Source organism: Falco rusticolus, chromosome 7, assembly GCF_015220075.1.
Source record: "Falco rusticolus isolate bFalRus1 chromosome 7, bFalRus1.pri, whole genome shotgun sequence".
In the NCBI taxonomy this organism is placed as follows: domain Eukaryota; kingdom Metazoa; phylum Chordata; class Aves; order Falconiformes; family Falconidae; genus Falco; species Falco rusticolus.
Genome location: NC_051193.1, coordinates 27,345,629 through 27,361,398, shown reverse-complemented (window position 1 = coordinate 27,361,398; position 15,770 = coordinate 27,345,629). Strand labels below are relative to the sequence as shown.

The 15,770-nt window shown below is 44.3% G+C and overlaps 1 protein-coding gene across 2 annotated transcripts in view; it reads left to right on the top strand.

The window, feature by feature from the left end:
* The first annotated feature begins 709 nt into the window (after nt 1–709).
* Nucleotides 710–15,770, top strand: part of MAP4K5 (mitogen-activated protein kinase kinase kinase kinase 5) — a 70,151-nt gene continuing 55,090 nt past the window's right edge. For both annotated transcript variants that reach the window (XM_037394819.1, XM_037394818.1), the window contains exons 1-2: nt 710–929; nt 1,253–1,455. In XM_037394819.1, the coding sequence (XP_037250716.1) occupies nt 1,348–1,455 (108 nt within the window). In that variant the 5' untranslated portion in view covers nt 710–929; nt 1,253–1,347. The remainder of the gene's footprint in view (nt 930–1,252; nt 1,456–15,770) is intronic.

The window sequence follows — 15,770 nt, the reverse complement described above, 5'->3', positions numbered from 1 at the left end:
ACTTTTTACCTTCTCTCTTCGAACAGACTCAGTTATTCTTGGTCTTTGTCCAAACTATAGAGTTGGTTTTAGCTAGTTCTCATCATGAACCGTCCTTCAGGAGGAACTGTAGACTCCTTGCTTCAGTTAATTTATACAATAGTAAAACAAAGCATTATTTATCAACAACAATCTAGGTAATCGTTAAGCGATTAGATCTACTAAAATTTCTTTAACCCCTTCCCTCACCCAGATCGGTGGTGGATGTCCGTCCCTGGAAACATTCAAAGCCAGGTTGGACGGGGCTCTGAGCCAGCTGATGAAGTTGAAGATGTCCCCGCTCGCTGCAGGGGGCACGGACTAGATGGCCTGTAAAGGTCCCTTCCCACCCAGCCCACTCCACGGCTCCAGGAGCCCCATGGCGCGGCAGCCCCCAGCTCCCCGGCGTTGCCCCCGGGCCCCCAGCCCGCCCCCAGCCCGGGCAGTGCGGGCTGCCCGGGCAGTGCGGGCTGGCCGAGCCGCGGGGCCACCGCCGCCGGGGCGGAGCGGCCTTGCGGGCCCGGCCCGGGCCGCCGCCGTAGCAGGGCGGTGCAGCGGCGGGCAGCCCCCGGCGGCAGCCACGGTGACACAGGTTTCGCTAACGCCGAGGGCGGCCGGGTCCCGCGGCTGGCGCGGGGCGGGGCGGGGCGGGCGGGGCCGGGGCGGGCAGGGCTGGGCCGGGCCGGGCCGTCGGCCGCGCCGTGGCGCTGCGGCGTCGCGGAGGCCCGCTGCTGCCCCGTCCCGACCCGACCCGACCCGACCCGTCCCGTCCCGGCTCGGCTCGGCTCGGCGGGGCCGGGCGGTGCGTGCGTGGGGGCCGCGGCCGCGGCTGCGGCTGGGGAGGAGCGCTGGGCTGCGGCGGCGGCAGGAGGCGGCGGCGCTCCCTCTCCGGCGGGACAAAGGGCGCGCAGGTAGGAGCCGGCCCGGCCTTGCGGCGGGGCCTGGCTGCGGGCGGGCTGGCGGCTGCCCCGGCCGGCGGCGGGCGGGCCGCGGCGCCTCCTCAGCGCCGGCGGGCCGGGACCTCCCTCGCCACTATGGCCGGGGCGAACGTTCCCCGCCGGGTTCGGCGCTTCCCCGTTGCCGCAGAGACACCCGGGAATCGCTGCGAAGGGCGCTGCCCCCGCCGCCGGGCCGCCAGCGGCCGTGGCAACCGCCCGCTGCCCGCCTTTGTCTCGGCGGCCGCGGCCCAGAGCCCGCCCCGGGAGCCCCCCTCAGCCAGCGCTTTCCGCCGCAGGAGCAGTGGGCCGGCTGCCGCGCTGGGAGGAACCCCGGCCGGCGGGGCGAGGCGGAGAGCGGCCGCTGCTCCTCTTCCCGCGGCGGGGGCTGGAGATGGAGCCGGTGGCGCGGCCGAGCGGGGATATCCTGAGGCGGAACCCGCAGCAGGACTACGAGCTGATCCAGCGAGTGGGCAGCGGCACCTACGGCGATGTCTACAAGGTGAGTGGCGGGGCCGGGCCCGGGGCGGCGGCTGCGGGGGCTCCCCTCGCGGCCCGGGGGCTCCCCTCACGGCCCGGGGCGGCGGCTGCGGGGCTCCCCTCACGGCCGGCCCGGAAAAGGGGGCGCCCCTCAAGGCCTGGGACTCCCTTCGAGGCCTGGAGCAGCGGCTGCGGGGCTCCCCTCACGGCCCGGCCCGGGGCTCCCCTCACGGCCGGGGGCACCCAGCGGGCGGCGGGACAGAGCGGCTCTCAAAAACCTGTGGACTCAGGGTTTCCCTCAGCGTCAGGTTTCCCTCTTTCTCTTTAACGCTTTTATTTAAAAGGATTGACTTCTTGCAAGCATTGAAGGGTCCTGCCTTACCGATCCCCTCAGTGATTTCTTAGAGGTCTCAACTGGTGAATACTGCGGGTGACACTTCTAACTGCTAAGGAAGGGAGAGGAGACCTGTCTGTGCTACCTGCTTCCAGAATGCACCGGTTAGAGCACCTGATTAAAAGGGTGCGAGTTTATCCCTGAGGTTAATAATAGCAGGCAAAAGGCAGAAGCAGATTAAAGCTCTTCCGAAGCTGGAGCGGAGTTACATCTCATGGTAGGGTTACAGCTGCAAATCTGGTGGATGCTCGTGAAACGGTGCATACTGGTGCTCACATCGCCAGAACCACGGCCACGGGAAAGAGAAGGAGCAGGCATGGCGTGTGCCTTTGCCTGCCTCTCTGGGAAGCATGAGTCGTTTCCCCAGACATCAGGGATGCTGGGCAACTTTAGGGGTTGGGTTACTTATAAAGACTGTCTTTGGTAACCAGAGTTTTCAGCCACATGGGAAGCCTCACTGCAATGTTTTACTTTGTAATGCTGTTGAGCGTGTTTAAAATAGACCTGACACAACCAGCTGTAGGAGAAAAGGTGTGTTACTCTGCCACATGAAAGGCAGCAGTAATTGCTCATGCTGGGAGTAGGGCTCTCCGCTAATGTTCAAATTGAAGTTCTATAGATGGATCTTGTTCCCACCACCCCTTTGAAATAGTTACTTATGGCCTCAGGGAGTTATTTTTAAAAGTTTTCATGGTGCATATTTACCTTCCTTTTTTTCTTCCCTTTTTTTGTTTTTGTTTTGTTTTGGGTTTTTTCTCTCCTAGAGTGCTTTGCACAGATCAGTTGACTTCTTTGCTAGGGAATCAAGCTCTAAATCCTTCAAAAGGGCATTTCAGGTTTCGTCAGTCCAAACCTCAGCATACCATGAGCTACTTTGGTTGAGTATGCCTTCACAGTACAGGGCTGCACGACAAGAATTAACTAGCTGTGTTGCAGAGAAGTATTTTGTGTCATCTCTTTGTGGAAAAAGAAATATTCTGCTTCTCATTATCCTGGTAATTAGTGGAGTGCTGTGCTGACATGTCATACAGCTTCCGGTTCCGGAGCTGGTTTGAATGCATGGCTCTGCTCTTTGCCATGTAAACATATCCCCTTAAAAAAAAAAACAAACAACCCAAAACAAAACAAAAAAAACCCCAAAACCCAAACCATAACCCTCCTCCCCACCTCCATTTTTTGGGTTATGAAAAATGTGTCTTCTGTTCCTGAAACAGTTTCAGATAGGAATAAACCCAAACCTTCTCATAGTGCAACCTGGCAAATTTAAATTGAAGACTTTGAAAGTCATTTCAGACGTTGTTATAAATCTTACACAAGTATAAAGTGAATGAGTTTAAAGTAGTTTGAGAGCCTACATTTGTTTCTAGGTCATTGGTGTGCTCTTTGTTTTCATAAAGCCCTGCAACAGGGAGGACCTGTATCAAGGGAATACTGAATCAGATGGCCCTGGCTGTTATGAGAAATAAGCAAAGCAAACTTATTTTTAAAAGTCGTTCACACTATGTTAGTTTTAAAAGTAACTAAAGTAAACCTTTTTTCTTGAAAGGACTTAATGTATAAACATTATATTTTATTTTTCTTAGTTCATGGCAAGTCTCTTCTTGCCACAGATGTCTTGTGCTTGCTGCGGGCTGTCAGTAGTGTTTATAAAATGAATTTCTTAGTGAATATCTGATTGTTGTTATGTTGCAGAGCTTGGGCAGAGTTTGCTAGAGAGTACTCTTAAATTAAAATGGAATTTTCCTCTCACCTCTTCAAGTGGTTTCTTTGCTCCATCGCTAATAATGAGTCACCAGTGTCTTCAGCACAGTTGGTTTTAGGATGTCTAAATGAGGCAGCCTTTCTGATTGTGGGAGATCTGCCTCTTCCTCAGATGCTTTTTGGTGGTGGTGGTTCATGCCTCAAATTCTTCTTGGGGCATTTGGTAGCTTTTAGAGTAATTGGTTCTTTTTTGGATGTTGAAGACAGAGGTTAAGCAAATATTTGTGTTCGCTATTAGGTTACAGAAGAATATTTAAGACCTTTCTGAAAATCTCCTACCCACTTTGCTTTTCATTACTACTATGGAAGCTTAAAACTGAAATGTGTGTTTTCAGTGTTTGTGGGGTTTTTTTCTCTTGTCTGTCACATGGCACACAATGGTTGATTGTAGGGTTGCTCATAAGTACTGGATTGTTGCCATTGTTTTAATATTCTCCCCTCTCCCTGCCCCACACCCCACACACACACCCCCCATTTCAGGGTTGGGGAGAAACCATAGAGTGTATTCTTATCTATTCACAGTGTGTAAGTAGATCCAAGTTTGGGTCTACCAGTGTTGGAAGTACAATTTCCATTACAAGCCTGATGTGTTAGTTGTCATCTGTATTGGGAAGCTTTTTATTTTCTTTTTCATAGAGGATATTACTTCTAATCCATTGGAATAATTTACCTCTCAAAGCATCCTATCAAGCTATCTTAAATCGCTGACTTCTGAAAGAGGCTATAATAATGAAGATTGGGTGCTCACCGGGACTTAATAATATGCTGACAGTATTTATTTTTTTTTGTCCCTACTCCTTGGCAAATGGTTGGCATCCTCAGCATTGTATCTCTTAATGCTGCAAAGGCAAGGTCTACGAGAGTGAGATTTTAATTTGGCTTTCCTGGCAAGATTTCTGTTTGCCCTCCTTGGTCATATACATGAATATCTCAAAGCAGTATTTAAAAATGAGGTAAGTTTATTCAGCACAGTCATGCTGAAATAGACATTGTGTGTGTGGTTAATGCAGCAACACCCAGCTGACCAGTGTCTTAGAGCAGAAAATGAAAAAAGCCACTAGAAACTGTAAATGGAATTTAATCTCCAGCACTAGGAAGTGGCCTGTCAGATCCCATCCCAGGTAAACTCTCCTGGTGTGGTTAGATGTTTCCCTGTATGGTATTTCATGCCAGCATGACCTGTCAGTGAACCTGCAGCTTTTCAATAGGGCCTTGTAGTGTAATTTGTATAAGGCCAGTTTTGATACAAAGTTCACATCAGCAGCTCTGTAAGTGCATGTTTCTGCAGCCCATGAGATTTTGTGGAAGTAGGTGGAGTAGTGGAAGACTGGCCCATTTGGATAGCTTGTGGGATTTGGTTGTATCAGAGCATCAAGTCATTTAGTTTATGGTTATTTGTAGATGTTAACGTCCTGAAGGGATTCAGAAAATAAGTGCTGCATTAGGGCAATCATTTACTTTGGCTATATCTTACTGGGATTTCCTGTGTGGACTTTCTAGTTGAGTATTTATTATTGAGTTGGAATAGGTTTGGTGGAGAGATTTAGGGCAAGTAATACCCTGTGTCATGGCAAGAGATGTGGGGTTGCCACCCCTTGCACGTAAAAAGGAATTTGGAGTCTTTGACTACAAGATGACTAGTAAACTGTCAGCCTGTTGACTTTGCTGGGGAACAATTCCACTCGCTACTACCTCCTCTGTCTCCTTCTCCCTCAGCTACACAGGGCTTGTTTTTTTTTGTGGTTTTTAATGCAAGTGCCCCAAACAGAGTTTTAACTAATCTTCCATTTTTGGAGAAGGGAAACAAAAGGATGGTTTATGTAGACTTGTCTTTTTGAAAGCTCTTGTTTGGCAGCTGAGCCGAAAGATGATGCGTTTGCGCAGCCCAGCACCCTCTGTATGCTGCTTCTGCAGGGTGAATAGCTGATGTCTGTCCTTACTGAGAGGATCAAATATGATCTTGTGCGGCAATTCTAAAGCTGTCTTGTTTTGGTTCTTCCAAGCAGGACTGTGAACAGTGCTACAGTAGCTTTCTTTAGAAGTAAGCACAGGGGGTGAGAAATATACCAAATTAATAGCAGAAACTACCCGTAAACAAGAGAGCCATTTTTATTGAATATCATAGAAATTTCATTCCTTCTTGAGTCACCTGCTCAGTCTCTCTTCTCTTGGGGTGGGTTGGTTGTTTTTTTAATCTCCTGTACCAGATAAAGGCATTAACTTAGAAGAAACATATGCTGGTTTGCCGCTGATCACTGCTGCAGGAAAATAGTGAGTAATGGAATGGATCATGGCACACAGAGACTCTTGCTCAAATACAGTTTTAAAAAATATTTTTTTTTCTTTAATGGGCGCTATTGAAGTGGGACTCTGTCCAGTTTGAATCAAGTTTCGGCCCTGCTTGTGTCATTAGTGCCTTATTCTCAGAGTTTTGGAGTATAATTCCTGGTGCAAAGGCTGTTGAGAACCTGTATTTGATATTTTGAAAATAATTCTTAATGTCAGTCTAATTTCATAGATCATGAGTACTTACTGGTTAAAACCTTCTACTGCTTAAAGTCAACAGGTTAAAAATGGAGTATCATTGCTTAGTATATGGCTTTGTTTCAATACCAGAGTACAGTTATGGCTATGATAATTTTTAATCACATACTCCCGACTTCATACAAATATGTTTTAGCAGCTGCAGACCAATTGGACTGGCCATCCCTGATTCAGCACTTCTGTCCCTGGTGAATATACATAGCTTATACATATAAATTACTATAAAACATCTGTCACGTTGGAGGATTCCACTCCTCCTTTTGAGATCAAAGCCTTCTGGTTAGCAGTGTTTGCAGTAGCCATGCTGAACTCTTAAAAGTACTCTAGGTTTTCCATATGAAGGTATTTAGAGTGGCATCAAACCAGTGGTTGTGAGTTTCTGTTGCTTGAGTTTCTCTTCTGGGAAATTGCGTACTTTTCTTTTAGGATGTGGTCAGTAGGAGATATATATGTATTGCTGAGAACTAAGATGCTCAGTGGTTTATTGACAATCTTTGTTAGGATATTCAGGAGCTGGGGGGAAGCCCTCGCTTTTCCATGTGTAATATTTGTAAGGTTTTTTTTCTTATTAAGCACTTGATCTTTGTTGTGGAACATTCAAAGCTGTTTGGGTTTTAAACATTACCTCCCATTGCTTATGTCTTCTGTTAATGGTAGGTTATGTGGCAGAAGTAGGAGTATTTCTCCCTATGTCTGTTTTTCCTTGTCTCTTACTTTCAAAAGCAGGTAGTCTCAGAGGTCTTAAAAACAGGTCTGATTTCTCTTCCAGCTCTTTTGAAGGGAGTTGTCCTCCTGGGTTAGGTCCTCTGAGGAGCCAAAGAAAGAGTGATAGTGACTTCTCAGTGTGCTTCTGTCAAGTACCAGGGCTGTACCCAGTGTCTCTGAAGCCAAGGAGGAACTGAGAGTCTGTTCTGTTGAGTTTATTGTCCTCTTGGTACCAGCCTTGTCTCTGATGTATAGTCTTCCATTGCAGTATTAACTGTCTAGTACTTATCCTTCAGGAGACACTCTGCTGGGTAGATGATTTTGTTATTCCTCATTTATTTGTGGTACAATCAGTGAGGGAGGCTGAGGCATCCTGCGGACCTGCACAGGAAGGAGTTAACTAGAGCACGTTCTTTTGTTCCCTGCATGTTGCACATGTTTTTGGAGACCAATGTCGAACACGAGAGGTGCTGTATATGTGAGCTGTGCCTTTTCTGCCTTGCACCAGAGCTCTGTTTCAACGTGAGCTATCCATTCAGAGGAAGTGAATAGTGCAGTTCGAACATCCCTTTTGAAACGCACACACTACCCACCCCCGCAACAGCAGAGGAAATCTCTGCAAAGGAAGAACAGATCAAAGATCAGAACATTTGCATACCAGTATCTACTTCATCTTTGTCTCCAGAAGATGCAATGATCATTTTCATTGCCAACGTGTTCGGATAACGTTGATGTGTCCAAGATTTATAACATAAGGTGTCTGAGTGATTCCCAGTTCCATCAGCAGAGGTGCGTGGTAGAAGTATGCAGGTCGTCCGTGTCAGAGAGAATAGCTCTTCCTGTTAGCAAGGCCATAGCAGAGTTTGCCAGCATATTTTGCTGACACCAGCAACTGTCCATCCGCCCTGCAGCTGGAAAAACAAATATGCTTGCCACCTTTATTCATGTTTGGCACCTGGCTTCTTGGTTATGGCTGTGAATGAAAAGAGGCAGCATCATCAACCCAAGGTGATTCCATTTGAGAGCAATGCAAAACAGGTAGATCTGCATATTCATAAAAGTTGTTCTTCAACTCAAGGCAACCTCATGCCTTGCATTTTAGATTGTCAAGACTTTCTTACACTCTAGCACTTTTGTTAGGATTTCAGATTGTGTTTTTCTTCAAGAAGTTAGAATAGTACTTTCCAAATTTCTGAAGGATTCCTAGAATAAGAGCACTCAGTGATATTTGGTAGATGCAGCAGCCTTTGAACTTTTTATTTGAATCCTAAATGCACTCAGGACCACCAATCAACAAGAAGGGCAGGGTATTTTGCTGAAGATCTTGCATTTGTGATCTATAAAACCAGATGCTGCAGTGCTTTTAATGGGAGTAGGTAAATACAGCAAACCTGACACTGACAGTCGTTGAAAAATAGCAAGACAATTTATTCCACCAGCCTTTGCCAAATCTCCCTGCAGAGTGTACCTATGGAAGGGGTATTGCAGAAATAGTTTATCTGAACTTCCCATTTGGCTTTTCCAAGTAATCTTTCTGATAGGATAACTAAATCTGTCTAATTATAATGAAGGGGTGTCTATATTATGTACTACCACGTTTTCCTCCAAGCTGTGGTTTGCTGGACTGGAGAGCGTGTTTTCACAGGCAGCACCACACAGCGTATTTGTCATGCATCTCCCACCCCCTTTCCCTTTTGTCATTTGGGAATCTGTTCAAGAGTGGCTTATCTGAAAAATGGGGGTCCCTTCTGTTTATCAAAATAGCAGAGCAGGTCTACTGAGATTGAAACACCTTTTAACACTGTTGCCACCTGACCAGCTCAGCAAAATTGGTGTCTTCCTCTGCTGGATAATATTTAGCCTGTTGGCACTGTTTTGAGACCCAGATCTGCCTTCTCATGTGTTCCTCAGTGGCTGGCCTGCAGGAAGCGTCTCCATCACGTGAAGATCTGAGGCTACGTGTACAGAGACTGGATAAACTGCTCTTCCTTCCTAGACTGGGGGAAAATTTCAGTGTTTAGGACAGAGAGGTTTCCATGCTGCTCTTTGGCTTTCTGAATCCCTTCACTCAAGCATTAGAGTAGTTAATTTTATCCAGCATGGTGGATAGTGTCTGCAAGGATCTTCTTTGCTGCTTGAAGAGCCAAAGCTCACCTTCCCCTGTGGTGGATGGAAAATGCCATGCCAAGAAGCCACAGCTTGACCATGTCTCTGGACCTCTGGCACTGTTTTGGTGAAAGGAGGTGTGAGCAAAGGAGTCGCTTCCTGATTTCTCCTTCAGTTGGGACTGGAGGTCAGGGGCAAATCTGTTTTGTGGGTGCTGTTTCCATACTGCCCCATCAAATCCCAAGGAAAGGGATTCAAGAGGGGGTGTGGTTACATAGAAACATGAGGAAGGGGCGGGGGGCATTGGGGAAAGGGCTAACATCTTATCTCTGAGTCAGTGACCACTAACAGAGCTGTCAGACACAGGACACTGAGTTCCCTCTGCTCTGTCAAGAGATAGTCAAATTATGGGACCAGTGCATTTAGCATCACAGATCTCAGAGTTGCTCACTTTTGAGACTGTGGGACACTAAGATATAGTTTGAGCAGACACTGGTTGTCATGAGCAGGCAGTACGTCATGAGCAGGCAGTAAAAAATCTGGAATTTGTTGCAACGGAGAGAGAATTAAGAAGTGCCAAGGCTTTTGTTCCATAGTCTTAGCCTCTCCCAGTACTTTTTCCTAGTCTGTTACCCTTTATATGGCTGTATTTGTTTTCACTGACTTCTCTGCTTCTGAAGATAGTAAAAAAGGTAGTGCGAGATGCACTCGGGGGTAGCCCTCGGAGCTTTGAGCTGACCTGCAATCCTGGTGGTCAGAACTGCTGTGTTTATTGAGCTGATCCATCCAAATGGCATCTTTAATGCCATATTTGATATTTTGGCATGCTGGAATTCCTCTTCTCCCAGGTCTATTTGTGTGTCTTCTGCATGAATATAGTATATAGAAGGTTCATGTTTTTGTAGAGATGGGGAAGGTTTGGCTGGACGTTTCCAGAAAGCTGAATGAAACACCTTTTCAGGTTAGTGTGAACAGCTGGATTTGTAGCCTGTTGAAATGTGAGTTTTGAGACATTCCAGAAAGGCAGGTGCTGTTTCTCGTCACAGAGTGAAGAGGTCATTTCAAGGGGGTTCTATTGGCTTATTGGTAAAAAATCGTTCCTGAGCATTCTTGTAGCGCTTTCCTGTGCAGCATTAAAGATGTCATTTCTTCTCACATTTAATGGGCTAGCCCACCCCAAGAAGCTGTTTTTGCTGTCTTGTCAGCTGCGTGTGTGGCTCTCTGCTGATCATTGCTATTGAAGCAATGTAGAATTGTGTTACGTTTGCCTTAACTCGCTGTTTAATGTACAGACATGCAAGATAATAGTTAAATTATAATCACTAGGCTCCCAAAGATGTTTGGGAGATTTAGTCATTCATCTTACGGGAAGATAAGTGGTAAAGTCTCTTGCACAGGCACAGAAAAGTAAACATGGTAGGTAGAATAAAGGTGGGGCCATACCATCTTTGTCTTGATCAAACTTAAAGAATTAAAATTTGTCAGCAAACAATGCCTAATAAGTGTTCATTGCTCTCCAGTGATTAACAGTTTCAGGTTATTTGTCTTGTATTTATAAGGGGTTTGAAAACAGCAGCTGAAATTTTTCTTTTGATGCATTTGGTCTACGGTGGGGTAAGGGAAGGAAAGTAATTGTTTTATCACTTGCAGGTATTCACAGCTGTATTGTCTGTCAGAGGCATGTTGTTAATTTAAATATGATAGATTCTCTCAAGCAGCTGAGATCCCTCTTCGTTTCACTGTTTTGTGAAAGAAGCATTGCCATTTTAAATAACCCCTGCCTTAAGAGGATGATTTCTGTTGCAGGGGAGGATAATGATACGGTATGTGGAGGGAAGGGAGCTGAGCTAACTCAGCTATGTGGGCACCGCTTTTGTAGCATTAGTGGATCATGAGGGGTGTGGGTTTCTGAGGCTGGGCAGAGTGTATCTGCATAATCAAAATACCCTCACCAGCATGCTATTTAGCAAGAGTCTGGGTCAGTAATTGGACAGTAGAAGCAGTTTCTGATAATGCTGTTTTGTTTTGTCAGGCAGGCATGTCGGTGTTAAAAGCACTGTTTGAGTCCTGATCCTCTGCTGCTTGGTTAATTGTGAAGAGGCACGACTAACTTTCTGATTAACATAGTGCCTTTACACCTTTGCCAAACAGATCCTGTCTAGAGAGAGTCTGTTTTTTAAATTTGGCTCACAATATCAGACTGAGGACAGAGGGGCTTAAGAGGATGGGTATGGAGATCTTGAGAATGTTTTATGATCTGTCATTGCTTCAGCAGTCGCAACCAACCACCTCTTTAGGGTACATGAACATAATTTTTTCCTTTTTCTCATTCCGTGGGTGTTGAGGTTTGTTTAAATCCTGCAGTGGGATGTCTTGAGTACGGACGGACTGTGCTGGTTTGAGCGGCAAAGTTAGCTCCTGCAGAAGTGGAGGAGGACAGACAGGCTGTGGGTTTTTTCCATGAAAGTATGATATGATGAAATTCTGAGAGAGTTGAAGCAGTTGTTGCCTCTGTTTCTCCGAGCTGTGGTGCTTCAGGCAAGGTGTGGAAAGTGTGTGAGATACTGCCTGCTGGCCAGGCTAGCTGCGCTTGGTTTGCCCTAAGAGAGATGTGGTGCCAGGCTATTTACTTATCAGCTTTATCATTCCCTGGGATGCAGCCTCACGGGATGCTGAGTTCATCCTGATGTTTCGCCTTTGGCCCTCCTACTCCCATGGTTTCATTACTTCATATCCGTATGTATCACTTTAGTTAGCTATAGGAAACTTTCTGAAGCTTTAGGTGGAAATTGCATGTGATCCCTGCGTGGATGCCCTTTGATTACGTGGTGAGTTCAATCTCTGCTGTTTGCGTGCAGAGAAGGGCAATAATGATATCTTAAGCTTCCTGCAGGTGGAATATACTTGCAGGATATATCATATCTTGCAGAGATGTTATAGTATGTGTAATATTACACATGACAGCTAAGGGTTTCTACTTAAGGATGTAGCTATAATCTGTTTTGATTTACAGGACTGATTTTCATTTGTTCTTTGTGTTTTGCCTGCTGCTGTCTTACCTAAGGAAAAAAAAAACCAAACAAAAAACAACCCACAGGTCAGTGTTTTACTTCTTGCACGTCCCATGGCTTACTCCTCTCTAAGTGGGTGTACTGATCATCAGATCTCCAGCATAGTAGCTCTTGGGAATCATAGACTGGTTTGGGTTGGAAGGGACCTTAAAGACCCAGTTCCCACCTTCCACCACCCAAGGTGCTCCCAGCCCCATCCAGCCTGGCCTTGAGCACTGCCAGGGACGGGGCACCCACAGCTTCTGGGCAACCTGTGTCAGTGCCTTGCCACCCTCACAGCAAAGAATTTCTTCCTCATATCTCATCTAAATCTACCCTCTTTTTAGTTTAAAGCAATTCTCCCTTGTCCTATCACTTCATGCCCTTGTAAAAAGTCCCTCTCCAGCTATCTTGACTACAAGGATGCTGAGGACTGAATGCACGGCACAGCTGAACTAGCCCTTAGGGATTACAACCTCATGCTAAGAGGAAATCTTGTATATGTAAAGAAGTGACTTTCCCTGCACTGTGCACTCTGTTGTGCTTTCTAGAGCAGAGGGTGCTTGCAAGCTGCGGGGTAATTTTGGGAATGGGGAAGGAGTGGCTGCACACAGTCCCTATCATGATTTCCTCCGGCTTTGTCAAACACATTCCTTAGTGGTGTCTGGCTCAGGAAGGCTGGTCCATGGAAAATCCACACAGCTGCTGAAGGGAGAGGATTACATTTATTGGGGGTGGGAACTGTAGACTTTTGCAAAATCGGAGAGCGGATTGTCAGGCGGAGCAGCTTCCTGGGATGGAGGGGCATTGCCTAAATAGCCTCTGGGGTCAAACAAAGGCGAGTTTAAAAACTTGTAGAAACAAAGAGGAGTAAGGAAAGATGGAAAATGTTCTGAAGCATATTACAATAAAAAAAAATTTCTTTACAATTCCAGTTAAATCATCAGGCCTAATTTACTGTAATATTGTGATTTCTGTAGCATACATATTATTTGAACAGTATGGTTTTGGTCCATGTTTTAAAGAAAGTTGAACCAGTAAACTGGCCAAGTGCTTGAAACCAGGCTACTGAAGTGAAACTGATGTTTGACAATTGTAGATTAAGCTGTAGAAAAAACTTGTTTCTTATTTTCAAGTTACATCATTTAAATGAGTGGATCAGTCAAAATTGAGAAAATTATTTTTAAAAAAAGAAAAATCAAAGCCGTTTCTTTTCTCTCCTCCATTCTGGCTAAAAATCAGATGTGAGAGGCTATGATAGCTGTAAAATCGTGAAAGATATAATCTCTTATGAAATAGCAGCATATTTCCTCTCTTAATCAGCGTAAGTGCAAAACATATACTTAACCGTTCTCATGTATGTAGCACACTTTAAAATTGCAGTTTTCCTCATTAAAAAGCTTACAAAAATGTCACTTCTGTTTATTTCAACAGAATTCCAGGCTGTGTTTTTTGAATTGCCTACTGAATTAGAAATATTAATGATCACTATTTCATCATCATAAGATATCAAATTAAGATTGTAAATAAATGTTGGATTTAATTCCAGTAGAAACAGCTGAACAGTGATATTGTCCCAATAGTCAGAAAGAAGCAGGTACACTGAGCTATGTATACACATGTACACAAATGAAATCGAGAGGATATCATTATGTCTTACCCATCTTCCACCCCAAGAAGGTGACAATTGATAAAATACAAGTGCAAACCAAAACTTAATCTTAGGACAGAAAAAGAATCTTCTCACTCCTATTTTTAACTAATTTTCTTTTAACTACTTTGATTTACACAGCTGCTTTTTTATTCATTCTTTCAGTTCTGATCCCTGCTTTATTTAACAATAACAACGACAAAGAACAAAATGCTCAGACCTATTTTCTTCATGAAGACAATTTTGTAGCTTGTTCCTTTTAGTTTTGTAACTGAGTTCATCTCTGAAGAATTGAAATTTTAAGGAGGCAATTACTGAACAGCTTTGTTGGAGTTAGGTTTTTCTACTTAAATCTAGTTTTTCACCTGCACCTCTCTAGATTGTATCAAATAAATTACAGTAAGAATAAGGAGTCAATATAGATGTGTCCCCTGGATTTAGAAGGCTTGGTACTACAGAAGAGCCTGTGTGTGACATGAAAAGGGTTTGCCCAAACACTGTAGTTTAAAGTGAGCTTGCACACACAGCTCAGTTACAGCATAAAGTACTGCAATTCTAGGCAATACTTCACTAAACCAAACAAAAAGCCCAGCAAAATGCATACTTAGATATTTTGTTCTGACTAATCTGAAAGCATGTGGAAAAGTGTTTCTGGTGTTTTAGGAAGTTGCATGCAGAGAGTGATGGTATAAGGGTTGCAATCTCAGAATTGCAGTTTCTTCAGCTCTTTGAAATGCCAGCAGTGGTTCCTCAGATCTGCCTTTCTGAAGAGACACCTCTTATTGTGTGTTAGTTTACAGTTAAAAAGCAAAGTAGTAAAAAAATTTCTTTGGTATCAAAAAAATGAAATGATGGTCTTAAATTCTTTAATGCAATACAAGTGGCTTGATTTAAGGGGGAGCAATAAATTTCCTTCAGAAACTTTTCTCCCTGCCTAGAAAGCCAGATTTATTTTTGTTTCAGTGAAAAGGTGTAGATACTTTTTTTCAAATATTTTGGTTGACACATCTCTTAGTTCTTTCATCTCTGTGGAGTAAATAAGTTTCCCTGCAGCTCATAAAACATGTAATCTTTTAATGTTACTTGGATTTGTACTCCATAGTGAGTTTTTTTCCTATGTCATGGTCTATGCATTCAATACAGGAAAAAAATAAAACTGTTTTACATTTATTTTTCCTATTTTTTGGTGAATAAACACTTTTAAAATCCATCTTGGTTTGTAGTTTAATAATATGGTTGAATATCTTTTTTTGGTCTCCTTTTTTTTTCCCCTCCTTTCTCCTATTTTATACCCTGGCCAGTAAAGCTCTTAGGCATCTGCTCAATTTTAAGTATGTTAGCAGTTTCACGGGCATTCTTTGATTTGTATGATCTTATGATATGTTCAGAAATAGGTATTATTCCTCAGGAAAGTGAGCTGTTTCTGGTAGCTTTTCAAATCAATCTAACGCACATAGAAGTAACTTGAAAAAGTTCTTTTCTGTTTTGGTTTTTGCTAGTGGTCTGCTCCAGCAGATTCAAAATTGGGCCTTTTTTGGTTTTGTTGGTTTTTTTTTTTTTCTTCTCATGTGGTATTTGTTTGTATCTTTTGTGCTGCATTAGTTGCTAAATAATACTTTTGTGGTCAGGGTCTGTTTCTAGCTTTAGCTTTTCAGTTTTGGAAAGATGATGCCAAATATTTTGTGAAGGATGATCTGCCAAGAAAATTTCATAGGAGAATAACCAGTCTCTACTTGGAAGCATATAGTTGACTGCTGCTGTTACTTTTTCCCCCCTAAATAAATTTTGTTAAGATGTATGCTGATTTTTGCTTTGTTATTACTGTTATCTTTATTGCCATAGGCCTTTGTCCTTAGTAGTTATTGCTAGGAATGAGAATTAAACGTTTTAGTGGCTGGTGAGATCTGTAAAGCCACTTCGCTATACAAATCCTTAGGCTGTTTTTCTGTGCTGGAATGAAAGGAGTTGGGCGACCATCGTTAATGAGCTTTAAATCCTTGTTGCTTGAGTTAATTGGCCTTGACTAAGAAAGTGTCTGAAGTCTGTGAGTGAAAGGTAGGTTCCCCTCCTCCCAGCTTGCTTTGCAAGAGATACACTATCTAAATTTCACCAACTGCTGGTAAAAG